The following is a 13,402-nucleotide window of genomic DNA, read 5'->3' as shown; positions in this document are numbered from 1 at the left end:
GGAAGTGCCATTCTAATAAAATTTACAAAAGCATTAATGACAAGAAGGGGATTTATATTAAGTACTTGTAGAGCTGGGTCATATCGCAAAATATTCAACATGGTACATGATGCTTAAAATTTTTTATAATCAACTTTTAAAGATTTTATAGAGTCTTTGAATTTATATTATTTAAATAAAAGACTTAGTTATTGCAGTCTAGACTATGCTTTTGGCAAGATATGCTTCACTTTATTTGTAATGTATTTAAATGAATATTTTATAAAGCTAGCTAGAACATAGCTTGGACTAATCTGATCAATATATTAAATCTCTCTAGAGCTCCGAAATATTCAATGCATTACTTAAACTCCAAATGTCAAGCATAACTTATACGATTAAGACTATGAGCTATACTGAAGTTCGATACTTGGATATGCTTGAACACCTTGTCTTTGCTGTCAAAACATGCAACACTCTTATCTGGAATTCGTATTATCCACATGTAGGGAAGACGTGGCAATTTGCAGTTCTCATCTGGAAGCGCATATTTGACTCCATAGCCTTTAGAAACTAGAAAGCTAGAAAAATCATGCTATAGTCACTTCTGGTTTGACGTGGTACTTGTAGCTTCCATTTAGATGGCTCAAAGTCGTCTTGTGCGCTAGTAACCTGGATTTGCATGAATGCCTCAATTAAGCTCCCGGCTACCAGCGCGTTCTTGAAAGCCGGCAAGCTGATGAAGCCACCCTTCTCCAATCTTTTAATTGTTTCAATCTTTTAAGGAGCTTGGTGGTAGTGGCATCCACCGAATGGGGCTCACGGCCATCACCATACGAGTTTGTAGAATATCGAGACAAGCAGAAACTCTGGAGCTGTTTGCCAGGGATACTTCATTCGAGTCTAGAGCCGGGAAGCCTTGGGAGTTGGGAAATCAGGTCCACGATCGTAGACAAGAGAAGCGGCACGTATGAGGATGGTCGCTGTTGCACCCCAGATGAGGTGGTGTTCGCCATTGTAATCGAAGTCGAAGTAATGGACAGGATGGGAAATCCCGAGAAAAGTTCTCTCTCCCATGCGATGGTTCTCGTCCTGAAAGTAAAGCAGTGTTGCCGTGCAAAGAACTAAGAAAAGCGTCGAAGGAAACCTTGAGGAACATTTCAAGCGGTGCCTCAAACATGGAAGCCACTTCGTCGGGATTGATTCTTGGAACGAATTTCTGCCTGTGCGGTAGCAGTGCTATCACCGGCACAACTCTGACGAGAAGCTGGGACACTAACCGACTTGAGTTCTTAGAGAAGAATCAAACTCTCCAAGTAACTTACCTTCGATATAAATGGTTCCAGTTGCGTCACCACTTTCACCAGTGACGGATCCAATCCAATTTCCTCGCGAGCTTCGCGGAGCGCAGTAGAAACTTCATCTTCGTCGCCCTCGTCCCATTTGCCTCCTGGCAAGGCAACTTCGCCTGGAAAGAAAAAGAGAGAAGAAGCTAAGGCAAGATTCTTTTCCAAGATTTACACGCACCTGAGTGTGAAGAAAGCGAGCTAGTCCTCTTGGTAAGGATCACCTTAAGAAGATCCATTTCCTGGTCTAGAAACAGGCAAATCAACACCCCCGCTCGTTGCCGCCAAGGAAATTTTTCCACTTCGCCAGCAAAGAGTAGCTCACGAGACTTGGGTCTCCCAATTGAAGATGATTCCTCAATGCCAGGCGGAGGGGGGAACTGCATAAGATTTCCATACACACCCGTTGGAACCTTGAACTTGCAAAGGCGACGAGCGACATCCTGCAGTCTGGCGCTGCCCCATTCCCTATCGTCCATCGAATCCACGCTGTGGCAGCTCCTCACAGTCAATCTGGAGGGACTCCTCATCACGCTAGCGCTGCATTCCCTCCACATTGCGAAGAGCCCTAGTCGCCAGCAAACCATATTTATAATTTAAATCGAGAGTGACCTTGACTTTCTTTCAGTACTCAGCATTTTCATATTTCTATTGCTACAATTCTCTTAAGCTTTTTAGAATAAGTTGAGTACTATATGATTATGATTTTAGTTTAGCAAATAACTTTTATTAGATATTTCAAGATGCTTTTATTAATGGTTTTTAGTTCTACTTTTATTAAATCAAAAGTAGACTAAAGAGTCAAAGCCTACGCAGTAATATGTAGAGTTGATAATAATATATTTAATTAAAAAAAGATATTAAATTTATGTATTAAAAAAGTTTAGTTTTTATTGGAAAAATTAAAATGATATATTTTTTGTGGTTTGCTTAAGCAAACCTGTAAGGGACTGGAGCGGTAGTGGATATACCTAGAATATATTTTAATATTCTGAGATATTCTACCATCTTTATTTATTTAGATTAATTATATAGTTATAATTTATAAACATGTTTATAAATTATGAACTTTCCTAAACACTTTTTAGTGGTTAATATATAATAAAATTAATCCTGTATTTATAAATTATAAACATTTATATAATTATAAACTTCTAATTGATCAACAAAAAATAGCACATCTATTAAGAAAACCAAGTGTTACTACACACATGTGTAACAAATTAGAAATCGATATATTGTTTTAGTACTATTTTATAATTACTAATATTTTGAATAATAAAATGCTTAATATTGATCTGAAAGAAGAAAGTCAATGCATGATTATTTACAATACTAAAATGTTGTTTACCATATTAAGAATATTATTTTACTTTTAATGAAACTTGTTAACAAATTATACCATTTGAACATAATAGTATATTTCGATTTCCATCCTTATAAATTAATAAATTGAAATTAATTTAAACTTGAATTACTGTGGCATAATATAATTATATTTCTACAATAATTTCCATTTGACCAATAATTATCTCTATCAAAAGCTCTATATTAAACAAAATTACTACTTTCTTGCATTCTTCAGTTACAATTAAAGCTTTTACAATACGTTTTTGTACTCCAAAAGATAATAATAGTAATACAAAATTACAATCAGATTAAGAGCTTTGCTAATGGCATATTCCTATACCCACTAATAAATAAGCCTACTTGAAATTATGTTAATACTTTTGATGTTGATTTTGGAAAATTGATTTTTATGCTATAGAGTAAACCAAATATCTGGATCAATACACACCCTTTTTAAGGAATAATATTTGATTCTAAGTGTTTTCAAGTTATGAAAACTATGGTGTTGAAGTGGACATCTCCCCAGAGGAACTGCAATTCTAACAAAATTTATAACAAGAAGTTTAGTATGGTTTAGACTATGTTTTTGTCTTAAACTATATGCAATCCAACATATTCCAGGGTTCTAAGATGAGCTATGCTTGAACTTATATTTGCTATCCTCTATCTCATGCCAAGAAATTACACTCCAATTTACTCTTGCCTCATTCCAAATGTATAGCAAATGTGGCAACAATGTAAATGTACACTCCGTGGCCCAGAATGGACAGCTGTGAGAATCAAAAGAATATGCTATATCATCCCATGAACACACAGCAACAGCAGTCAACTCGTGCATGGCAAAATCTGTGCTGGCCAACCATTTGGATGAGACTTACAAATGAATGCCTCAAAGAGATCTTGTGTGGAACACGATGCTTGCCAAGATGGCCGGGTCTACTTTGAGAATGTAAGCTCATATTTGGTGCGTACGTGGAATGCCATGGTGGCACCCTTATTTCATTACTAAGCTCACCAGTGATGACTTATTGCTGATGCAAGGGAATATCATGCTATAGTCACTTGACTGAAAATCTGGTAGATGATTCTTGAGTCATTCTCAATTGTGATTGCAAACGTTTCTTGGCATAAAAGGCCGGACAACCCCAGGATCGCTTAAGCAGTACTTGTAGCTTCCCGTTTAGATGGCTCAAAGTCGTCTGGTGCTAGCGACCTGGATTTGCACTGTTCTTTTGAATGCCTCAAGTAAGCTTCCAGCTCCTACAACTTGGAACTTTCTAAATGCTGAAAGCCGCAGGATCTTTTGGGATAAACTTTCGTCTATACAATGGATGCCCGTTCACGGTCTGGCCTGGATGGCTCAACAACGGCGATAGCCCGGCTCTTGGAAATGGTGGCACGCAGCTAGAACCTTACACTTTTATAGACTTGGGAACTCCAACATCGGACTGGGGTGGCCGGTTCTGGGGCCGCAGGGGTTGCGACTTCCAAGGTCTGTCCTCGAGATATTTAATTCTTTGATCTTTGATTTGTGGTTCCTGTAGGCAGCGGATGCAGCACTGGGGATTGTAACAAGCAGCTCTATTGCCAAGGCATAGGAGGAGCTCCCCCCTACAGCATTGCCGAGTTTAAACTTGGTGGCACCCCCAACACCGGCTTGGACTTCTACGACGTCTCTCTGGTTGATGGCTATAATCTGCCCATCCGGATCACTCCCAGTAAGTCCGGCTGCCCCTTCACGGGTTGCCTGAGGGACGTGATTCCGTGGTGCCCGTCCGAGCTCCAAGTTCACGATTATTCCGGAGTCGTGGGCTGCAAGAGTGCGTGCCTGGCGTTTGGCACGCCACCTTTTTGTTGCACGGGGGACTACTCCACTCCCCAGACCTGCAAACCCTCGTCCTACTCGAAAATTTTCAAGGACATTTGCCCGCTCGCGTATAGCTACGCTTACGATGACCCAAGCAGCACGTTTACTTGTTCCAATGGTGGTGACTATACGATCACTTTCTGTCCATAGAATGTTCCAGTTTGAGAAAAACCATAAAAAAAAGAGCGAAACCATACATTTTTATTGGGCTGCTAAACTAATTAGAGGTTCTGAAGCCAGTAACTCATAAATAAATGTGGAACAAAACTCTAAGGCTTTGTAACTGACTGATGAAGATGATGAAGATGAATTGTCTTGCTTTTGCTATAGTGTTTGTGATTTGCTCTGTTTTTGTGTTTCCAACTTCAATGGTTGATGCTACTGCTATAACACCTTCTGGTCGTATTGTCGATGGCAAAGTGTATTGCATAGCTAATCCTACTATTCCTCCTGATATGCTACAGCGGGGTTTAGATTATGCGTGCTCTCAAGTTGATTGTTCTGCGATTCAGTTTGATGGTCCTTGCTCTTATCCTAATAGCATCTATTCGCATGCATCGTGGGCATATAACCTTTATTTCCAAATGAAAGCTCGCTATGATTATAATTGCTACTTTGACAACACTGCATTGATCTCTTCCACTGATCCAAGTAAGATTTATTTTTATTTCTGTAATTATTCTTGTTAAAAAATTGATTACTTTTTAGGCTTTGGGAGTTGCAACTATTTATTTAAATGAAGAACATGAATTTTTATGTAATAATTATAATAACTGTAACTTTTAATTTGAATTTTTCTACTAATTTGGGATTTAAACGTAATTGCGTGCGAATATTCATGACGCCGTTGATCATACAAATTGATCCTGACCGTTCGAGTCCGTTGGGCAAAATTAGGGTTCTTCATCTCCCCGAATGCCGTCCAGGAAGAAGAGGCGCCGCCCGTGGAGCCGGATCGAAAGCGCAGTTGGAGTAATGCAGGTAATCTAGGCAGTTCCTAGCGATCGCTGCGGCACAGGCCGGAATTGGGCAGGGGTGAAGATATGCATACTGTTCTACACAGCAGGGAAATGGATCTTGATTGCCAGCGCGTGGACGCTGCGGCGGCAGCTGCGGCATTGAGCTGGGCGAACGAGGTAGCGCTCCTCGGCGATAGGGATCAATCAGAAGGATTGGACGATGGCGTGGGACACGACAATATTCTCATGGACCAGCACGCCTCGATGCAAGGCTTTTCTTTGATGATGATGGCCGCGGAGAATGGCCAGAGTTTCCATCCCATGATCCTGATGGGCCAGGAATCTACGCCGCCTCCACAGCCGCCGCCGCCTCCTCCACAGCCGCCGGTTAGAACTCCGTCCACTGTGCTCTCTCTCCAGACCATGCCTCCAAACGAGGAGAATTCTTCCAAGGCCGTGACGAAGAAGAGGGGGAGGCAAAAGGGCCCCGGGAAGCCAAAGTCACACTACGTCAAGGAGAGGGACTCTTCTTTCCAGCTCGTCTTGAAGCTCCCGCTTAAGTCGCGAAAGCTCTTTTGCGTGGCCGAGTTTTACAAGTACATGGCGCAGTCCTCCTCGGATTCTCTGTGTAAGGTAAAGTTCTCTCGATCGGTTCTTTAGTCCTTCGGATTTTCGTTTGCTCTTTGGACACTGCTCTGTGGCCTTTGTTTTGTTTGTCGAGAAGAGCTAATAGCGTCTTTAGTTTGACAGGTAACCGAGGCATACGCAAAGGCTGGTGAATCCGTCGGCGTGTCTGGAAAAACTGCGAGGAAATGGGTGGAGGACTGGGAGAGGCGAGCCGACGGTACATTCTCGGAGTCACAGCAGGTTTGTAGAGATTGTTTATTTTCATTAGTCATTTGTAAAAATCCTCCTTTTCTTTGATTCACGCAGGGAAAGCACGTCAAAGTCGAGTGGCTGCTACAACCGGAGCACTTGCAAAGCAAAGCTCGGGCATGGATAGAGCAAAACTGTCCAAAGAAAGGCGAGCCTCCTCGCAAGGACTCCATCATCAAGATGTTTCGCGACTTTTGTAACAACGATCTCCTCCTTGACGTCCAGGTGAAAAAAGTTACACACTTCTAAAACCTCTAAAACCATTCCATCTCTTTTTTTCTCTCTCTCTCGCAGGCTGGAGATCTAGCAGCTGACTCCCTCATGGGCATGACTAGCCATAGAAAAATCTCCACCGAGACGGCCAGGTCTTGGCTCCACAGGCTCGGTTTTAACAACTTCAAGGACTTTAGAAAATCATCGACCAAGTCTCTATCAACGTGAAAATGGTGTAAATAGTAGTAAAACTTGTAACCATAGCTTTGAAAAGTTTGCTCGAATCAATCAAACGAATTCTTATTTTGTCCAATATGTATCTTACAAAACTTCAAGAGTGTCTTTGTAGCACTTATTTCTAGCTCCGGAAAAACAATCGAACTATCCGTTTTCTTCGATCATGGAAGTGGAACTATAACTTCCTTGCGGTCAGGGCCATACGCCTGCAAACAAAGAAGAAAGTTCGCAGCAATCAACTGTGAAGAAAGCTACAAATCTTCGTCTTACCAATTGCTTCAGTCCCTTGACGTGAACGTGCGTAAACAGCTCGTGAGTTTCGGGCTGACCGCCCTCCTGCAAAAATCGTGCCCGAAAGATTTTTAGATTCCAAGGGTTTCACTCGACTTGAGAAGAGAAAGTCCTACCTTGGCTTGATTAACGGCCTCGTCCACTTCTGCCTTGGCTTGCTTCTCCAAGTTCTGTAAAGACCAAGTTGAGAGAAATCTCTGCCAATAGCGCACACAGCGCACTCACCTTCAAATCGGCTACAGTCACGATCTCTTTCGCCAAAAGAAGCTTTCTTACTCTTTCAATCGGGTCTCGCTCCTGGCAGTGGCAGCAAATTATTGTTTTAAAAGTGCAGTGTGCAAACGATAATGACTCCAAGTTACCTGTCTCACGCCGGAATCTCTTCCCTTGTCCGATATGTACTCCCGGGATCAGACATGGAGTGCCCATGATAACGATAAGTATCCATTTCCAACACCAGTCTAACGTTCCCATCCCCCGTGAGGAGTAAAGCCAAAAGATATAAAAACTAGATAAGCTTACGATGGGGCCTTTTGTCAAAGCGTGCTCCTTTGCGAATCGGACGCCCTGCTTGACTGCTAAAACGTCCATTCCATCAATCTAAGAGACAACCACCAAAGTAACAGTTGAAAGAAAAAGAAGGAGACGATCATTGTAGTTTTGGAGCACAACTTGTACCTTAAGACCCGGGACATAATCTCCACGTTTGTAGTATTCTGGAGATTTTGCTGAGCGCCACTCGGCCGTCCCCATTCCATCTACACGACAAAAATTCCACACAATCAAAACGAGGAAAAACTCGTAAAAGTCAGCTCATAACAAAGAGCAAAAGGAAAAACTCACAGTGATTGTTCTCGCAGACGAAGATCACCGGCAAGTCCCACAGCGCTGATATGTTCATGGCCTCAAAGAGTTGTCCCTGGTTGGCAGCTCCATCCCCATACAAAGCCAGCGACACCGCGTTCTGCTTGTTATACTTTTGCGCGAAAGCTAGCCCAGCTCCCAGCGCGGTCTGTGCTCCAACAATCCCATTCCCTCCATAGAAATTCCCCTCCTTGTTGTACATATGCATCGATCCACCTTTCCCGAGCGAGCACCCACTTTTTCTCCCCATGAGCTCCGCCATCACCTCCAGCACCGTGCCACCTCGTCCAATATGCGTGCAGTGGTCCCTGTAAGCAGTGATGATGGCGTCCTCCTTGGTGAGCGCCGCCTCCATTCCCACGCACACCGCCTCCTGCCCATCGTAGAGATGGCAAAACCCGCGAATAAACTTCGCCTTGTAGAGCGAGTCCGCCGCAATCTCCATCCTTCTCATCACATACATCACCTTAAAGAAATCCACGAGCTCCTTGGCCGAGGTCTCCACCCGCTGCTCCGGCGGATCGCACCGGTGCCCCGCGTACGGCACTGGAATATCGACCACGAAGGGCGTGGTGTCGTCCGGCGCCGCCGCGAAGCCCCTGGACGAGGACTGGCGACTCAATGCCGACGACGCGAGGCGGAGTAGCGCTTGCGGCGCCGCGGCACTTGAGGACGACGAAGAACACGCCGAGGAGAGGAGCCGCTGCCGCCATCGCGCCATCGCCATCGTCATTCTCCTCCTTCCTCTTTCTCCCTAACCCTAATGCGCTACCTCCCGGGGTTTAGCTTAACCCACTTTAGTTTAAGTTTAGCCACAAACCACGTCAAAATAACGCACCCATATGACCGTACATGCCGTACTAGCAGTCGGGCTGCCGTACAGATACATCCATAAACCACGTACGACCGTACTTGCCGTACTCACCTTTTATTCTTTTACAAATAGACCAAAAAGACGAGAAAGAAAGCTTTTCTTCCCAAATGGCGGGTGTTCTTGCGGATCGAGTGGAAGTCTTCTCACGCGACTGGTGGTCTGAGGACGTGATCTTGCGAGGTGTCCACCACCGCCGGCGGCATCCACTGCCACATTGCCATGCCGGGGAATCCTGGCAATGGCCCCGCGGCGGATGCTCCGCCAGTCTTGGTGGAAGCCGCCTGGATCTGTGCGTGGAAGGCCGCGGCGGCGGCGGCGGCGTGGTGAGCGTGGAGCGCCGCCGCCGGGTGTGGCATGAAGCTCGGAGGCATCGCCATCGTCTTGAGCTGCTGCTCCAGTCGGTCCTTCTCGGACTTGAGCCTCATCTTCTCCTCTCTGAGCTCGTTCTTCTCGGCCTGGATGGACGATCGAAGAGGAGAGTTTTTAAAGCTGGGAAGCTTGAGAGAGCTTGGAACTTACCTTGAGTTCTTTGATCCCGTCCCGGAGCTGCTCGTTTGATTCTTTGAGCTGCTGGGCTTCCGCGCGGAGCTGCGTGATGACACGCACCGCGTCGCTGAGGATCGTTGCCTTGTCCGACTTTGGAGGCCTTCCGGGCTCCAATGCGGCACTCAGCTCTACAAACCTGTGAAAAAAAGGAAACAAAGTTCGCGAAAAAGCTTTAGAACTTGGAAGAACAAAGTTGGCAAACCTGTCATTGAGACGGTCCCTTCGCATTTTCTCCCGGCAAGCTTTGTTCCCTGGAGCACCGCACGACTCTTCACGGGACCTGGAAACAATCTCTCGTAAACCATCAAAGATCTACCAAGGAAAAGTCGCATTGAATCGAGAAGAAGAAAGCTCACCTTTTCTTTGGACATGTCTTCTCGAATTCATCCGAATCCACTTTGGAGGAGTCATTCTCGACGCTGCAAGAACAGTAGAAAGATTTCCAATCAATCCCAAAGGAAAAAATTAGAAAGCTTGTTAACTTACCAGCAATCCACTGGATCGCAAGAAGGTTGTGAGCCCCAAAAGAGGGCACTGGAATTCTGTGACTCCTCGTCTAGAAAAGTATCCGAAAGAAAAGCCATCCATTTCTGGCTTTGCGGCGAGGACATTGCCAAAATACCCTACACCCGGCCACGCCGCGGCCAAGCCCCAATCCACACTCGGCACGGCGAAATCTCCCACACTCCCTCCCAGATCCAAGCACAGACCTCGAAATTCCCAAAATTCTCAGAATGCCGAGCCCGGCGGCTCATCCACCAGACCCGCGCCGCCGCCCAGCTCGAAAATCCGCCGCCGCCCTTGAATCCCCTCGATTCCACGCAAAAACAGTGCCGCAAAGCTCTGGCTATGGCGCTCAATCACTAATCGCGGAAAGGGTGAACCTCCACACCACGCAGCCGCCAAAAGAGTAAACGGTATATTCCACCAGGGTGAAATATTCCCGGCCATAGATAAGGCGACTCGTGGCCCGCACACTTAAAATTTTTAAAGGTAAACAAAGCGATTTTCGTACCCTAAGATCAAGCGTTCCGTATCAACAGAGAATAGACACAGAATAATCATTGACCGTACCAAATTTATGGAGAATATACGCCGCATAATCATTCAATGAAAGAATTTTAGGATGGAACATATATTGATACAGTGGACGGGAGGAGAATGCCTCGCGGTCCAAGCTTACAAAAAAAAACTTCCTCACTCTTCTCTTGAGCTTTTTCGCTTGCCTTCTACGTGTGTTCTTCCCTGTAAAACCAACTTGGATCGCTCGCTGGCTCGATTAAAGAAGATCTCGTCTAGCAGCAGCAGTAGCAACAGTGGCACCGGTTGCACAGGCACTGCCGCTGGTGCTGCTGGAGCTGCTGGTGGAGCTGCTGTTGATCCGAAAACTGGGCCAAAATCCGGGCGTGAAGAGGGTCACTGCCGCTGCTGCTAGACCAATTCGCTGGAAACTGCATCAAGAACTGCTGCTGCGGCTGCTGCTGTTGTTCTTGCTGCTGATCTTTCGGGTGTTGGTGCTGCTGCTGCTGGCTTTGCTGCTGCTGAGAGGACTGGCAGAAACCAGCCACGAAAGATGGTTTCATCACCTCCCCCTTCCAAAGATCCAGGGGCTCTCTCGTCGCCGCAAGCTGCTGCCAGTCCACCACACCATCCGGCAGCTTCGAGGCCGCCTCAGGCAAGGCACCTGAGAAGCCCCCGTTTTGATCCAGCCTGTAGATCCCGCCGCCGCTGCTCACGGCGGCCAGACTCCTACATCTCGCGGCAAACTCTCTATCCTGGGCTTCTGTGGTAACTTTCACACTCTTAGTCGATCGGCCCCAAGGAATGAAATAGCAGTGGCAACTTACCAGCTGAGCCCGAGCACCAGCTCTCGCCGAGCAAAAACGGAACGCCCCTAGAAGTCGAGTCACAAGGCTCCGGCTTTGCTGCTGTTGTTGCTGTTAGTGACATTGTTGGTGGATGGGAGAGGAGCGACTGTCCAAAGAGCTTCACGTCGCTGCTCCGGCTCAGCGGTGTCTTGGACATCGTCTCGCCCGCTTGGACGCCGGGGGTGGCAATAGTAGCAGTCGGCTCGGTCGTGATCTCCGAGTTGATGGAGGCGGAGGCGGTGGCGGCGGGGGTGATGGCGGCGGGGGTGGAGCTTCTAGCTTGCACCGTGTTCGAGGCATTCGAGGGGAAGCTGCCTCCATCTGGGGAAGTTACCGAGGCCAGCTGCTGTGTCGTTGTTGCACTCATCTCTTGAGCCAGCTGATGCTGTTCAACAATCCGGTCAAGCTTTAGGCGTTTCCGAGCTTTGCTGTAAAATGTCTTGCACTGACCTTCGTTCTTTGAGCGAACGTGCACCGCTATGCTCTTGAAATCCTTCCCGAAGAGTAACACCGCATCCAGAAACAGCTCCCTCTCCGTATCTGTCCATTCCGACTCCGCCTCCTCAACCTGTTCCCGTCTACTCCGAGAGCTACGCACCCCCTTCTGCTTGATGGAGTGCTCCTCCCGCAGCAGCGCCCTCTCACACGGACCCCTCAGTGGTGTCAGCGGCGCATCACTGCTCAGGCTGCAAACTCCCGTCACAATGCTCGAGACGTTACCCGAGCTCGTCTCCTTCCCTGGCGTAACTTTGGCCACCGCGGACGCTGCGTTGTAATCCCGGAGCCTGCCACTTGCCGCCGGGGTTGTCGTCGCCAAATAGCTTGCCCGAGAGTGACGCTTCTTCAGCTGCTGCTTCTTACGTAGCTTCTGAAACTCCTCCGTCTTCTGGTTCCGGTAGTAGAACTCCACACAGTCACCCGTCGTCTTGTGCTGCAGGAACGACGCGATCTTGGCAAAGTTCTTGTAGAACAAAGCAAACTTATCCAAGAAGAGCTTCTTCTCCTCGGGTGTCCAGGGGTTGATGCTTTTCCTCTCCTGCTCGAACTCAATGGGATCTTCCACCCGCCGGTTTGACTGCACGATATACTGCGCACTCCTCTCCCCTTGGCACAAAATCATCGATGGCATGCGTTCTGTTTCTCTATACTGACGCACGGGCTCCGAAACCACCCGCAACCACTGTTGATCTGCAGAAGGAAAGCGTTTGAGCATAATGAAAGAGGGAAAAACAAATCATCTTACCATCTGGAAGTCGCAGTTTTTGAGGCAGCCGCTGAGTAAAACCATTCCTGCCATCAGTAGCAGCATCACCCTTCCGTGTCCCATATCTGTCCCTCAACAATCTGTACTTGAGAACAAGCGACCGCTCCTTAAATCTCTGAAGATTTTTCTTGTTAAGCATCTTCTCCAGTATCCGATCTTTATTCAGCCTGTGTAACTCTTCGTTACGTATCCAAACTTCTGTTTCCTGTGGACTGCTGTAAACCTTCCTCCCACGCACAAATCCTTGAGGAAGTATGTGCCCAAAATCTTCTAAACATCGGTCAGTAATAACTTCAGGAAGTTCACCTGGTAAATTACCCGATTGAGACTCCGGCTGATCCTCCGGCTGCTGAGCAGCATCCACCATAACGACATCCGTGTCGGGATTCCCCTCCTCCGGTATTTCCACAGCAGTCTCCGTCTCTTTTGTCGAACATGGTTGCTCTTCTAGATCAGGTTGAACAGGCTGTGGCGCATCCGTCTGGACCGCAAGACTTGCCAGCTCCTTCTCGATGGACTCTATCTCAAGCTCAACCCGTTCCACCTGAAGTAGCACCGCTTCTTTGGACAGCCGAGGCTCTTCCTCCTGCTGCTGGAGGGTCTGTGCGGGCGGATCGTGAGTCTCTTCTGCCTCTCTCGGTTGCGGTGACAGAGCACACTCTTCATTACCTCTCGCAAAAGGTATAGAAGGAGATCTCGGTGTAGTCAGGGGTATGGAAGGAGACCTCGGTGCTGCCGTCGCCATGGTCTCACAAGTTAGAATGATGGGATGGTCAGTACCGCACACCACCTTGTCACTGACGCCGCTGGGCGCAGGAGTGGGAGTATGCTCTCTCGACGGCGTGAGATCTCTGTCCGAAGAAGGCAA

General features: G+C 47.0%; 5 protein-coding genes and 1 pseudogene across 9 annotated transcripts in view; 2 read left to right on the top strand and 4 right to left on the bottom strand.

Moving 5' to 3' along the window:
- Positions 1–512: 512 nt before the first annotated feature.
- On the bottom strand, positions 513–1,894 carry LOC9662213 (nudix hydrolase 15, mitochondrial). Of its 2 annotated transcripts, XM_002962484.2 has the most exons (4): positions 1,507–1,894; positions 1,305–1,447; positions 1,127–1,246; positions 513–1,071 (listed from the first exon to the last, which is right to left on the bottom strand). In XM_002962484.2, exons 1-4 carry the CDS (start codon positions 1,880–1,882, stop codon positions 883–885), a joined length of 828 nt encoding a protein of 275 aa, XP_002962530.2. In that variant the 5' UTR covers positions 1,883–1,894; the 3' UTR covers positions 513–882. The 2 variants fall into 2 exon arrangements, with proteins under 2 accessions (XP_002962530.2, XP_024520282.1); XM_024664514.1 differs by having other exon boundaries at positions 513–1,246.
- A 2,062-nt stretch (positions 1,895–3,956) lies between these two features.
- LOC9662212 (thaumatin-like protein 1) lies at positions 3,957–4,692 on the top strand. The gene is made up of 2 exons (XM_024660563.1): positions 3,957–4,167; positions 4,220–4,692. The coding sequence occupies exons 1-2, from the start codon at positions 3,957–3,959 to the stop codon at positions 4,690–4,692; spliced, it is 684 nt and encodes a 227-aa protein (XP_024516331.1).
- A 744-nt stretch (positions 4,693–5,436) lies between these two features.
- Positions 5,437–6,903, top strand: LOC9661128. Its single transcript, XM_002962899.2, has 4 exons — positions 5,437–6,134; positions 6,252–6,368; positions 6,435–6,602; positions 6,672–6,903. The coding sequence occupies exons 1-4, from the start codon at positions 5,586–5,588 to the stop codon at positions 6,816–6,818; spliced, it is 981 nt and encodes a 326-aa protein (XP_002962945.2). The 5' UTR covers positions 5,437–5,585; the 3' UTR covers positions 6,819–6,903.
- LOC9661127 lies at positions 6,875–8,757 on the bottom strand (annotated as a pseudogene).
- A 113-nt stretch (positions 8,758–8,870) lies between these two features.
- On the bottom strand, positions 8,871–10,323 carry LOC9661126 (transcription factor ILR3). Its single transcript, XM_002962482.2, has 5 exons — positions 9,889–10,323; positions 9,759–9,821; positions 9,605–9,682; positions 9,376–9,538; positions 8,871–9,311 (listed from the first exon to the last, which is right to left on the bottom strand). The coding sequence occupies exons 1-5, from the start codon at positions 10,011–10,013 to the stop codon at positions 9,000–9,002; spliced, it is 741 nt and encodes a 246-aa protein (XP_002962528.1). The 5' UTR covers positions 10,014–10,323; the 3' UTR covers positions 8,871–8,999.
- A 190-nt stretch (positions 10,324–10,513) lies between these two features.
- LOC9660995 overlaps positions 10,514–13,402 on the bottom strand; it is a 4,120-nt gene continuing 1,231 nt past the window's right edge. Inside the window, exons 3-6 of one of the 4 annotated variants that reach the window (XR_002990600.1) lie at positions 12,514–13,402; positions 11,721–12,458; positions 11,250–11,655; positions 10,804–11,185 (exon numbers count right to left, since the gene is read on the bottom strand). Coding sequence is in view for 2 of the 4 variants with exons in the window: in XM_024661938.1 (XP_024517706.1) it covers positions 10,698–11,185; positions 11,250–12,458; positions 12,514–13,402 (2,586 nt within the window). In the remaining 2 variants the exon portion in view is untranslated. Of the gene's footprint in view, positions 11,186–11,249; positions 12,459–12,513 lie in introns of all 4 variants that reach the window. The other 3 variants (XR_002990601.1, XM_024661938.1, XM_024661943.1) reach the window with 3 other exon arrangements.

This window comes from Selaginella moellendorffii, unplaced genomic scaffold (genome assembly GCF_000143415.4).
Source record: "Selaginella moellendorffii unplaced genomic scaffold, v1.0 SELMOscaffold_2, whole genome shotgun sequence".
Classification (NCBI taxonomy): domain Eukaryota; kingdom Viridiplantae; phylum Streptophyta; class Lycopodiopsida; order Selaginellales; family Selaginellaceae; genus Selaginella; species Selaginella moellendorffii.
The sequence above is the reverse complement of the archived record's forward strand: the minus strand, read 5'-3'. Positions and strand labels throughout refer to the sequence as shown.

What these genes read in the sequence shown, in the direction of transcription:
- LOC9661128 (XM_002962899.2), top strand. Translation starts at nt 5,586, where the DNA reads ATGCATACTGTTCTACACAGCAGGGAAATGGATCTTGATTGCCAGCGC. An exon ending in CCTCGGATTCTCTGTGTAAG is followed by an intron (nt 6,135 to 6,251) that starts GTAAAGTTCTCT and finishes TTAGTTTGACAG; the next exon opens with GTAACCGAGGCATACGCAAA. An exon ending in CATTCTCGGAGTCACAGCAG is followed by an intron (nt 6,369 to 6,434) that starts GTTTGTAGAGAT and finishes TGATTCACGCAG; the next exon opens with GGAAAGCACGTCAAAGTCGA.
- LOC9662213 (XM_024664514.1), bottom strand. Translation starts at nt 1,882, where the DNA reads ATGTGGAGGGAATGCAGCGCTAGCGTGATGAGGAGTCCCTCCAGATTG. An exon ending in CTCGCTTTCTTCACACTCAG is followed by an intron (nt 1,448 to 1,506) that starts GTGCGTGTAAAT and finishes TTTTCTTTCCAG; the next exon opens with GCGAAGTTGCCTTGCCAGGA. An exon ending in TGGAACCATTTATATCGAAG is followed by an intron (nt 1,247 to 1,304) that starts GTAAGTTACTTG and finishes TTAGTGTCCCAG; the next exon opens with CTTCTCGTCAGAGTTGTGCC.
- LOC9661126 (XM_002962482.2), bottom strand. Translation starts at nt 10,013, where the DNA reads ATGTCCTCGCCGCAAAGCCAGAAATGGATGGCTTTTCTTTCGGATACT. An exon ending in AAGACATGTCCAAAGAAAAG is followed by an intron (nt 9,683 to 9,758) that starts GTGAGCTTTCTT and finishes GATTGTTTCCAG; the next exon opens with GTCCCGTGAAGAGTCGTGCG. An exon ending in ACGGGATCAAAGAACTCAAG is followed by an intron (nt 9,312 to 9,375) that starts GTAAGTTCCAAG and finishes TCGTCCATCCAG; the next exon opens with GCCGAGAAGAACGAGCTCAG.
- LOC9662212 (XM_024660563.1), top strand. Translation starts at nt 3,957, where the DNA reads ATGCTGAAAGCCGCAGGATCTTTTGGGATAAACTTTCGTCTATACAAT. An exon ending in CAGGGGTTGCGACTTCCAAG is followed by an intron (nt 4,168 to 4,219) that starts GTCTGTCCTCGA and finishes TGGTTCCTGTAG; the next exon opens with GCAGCGGATGCAGCACTGGG.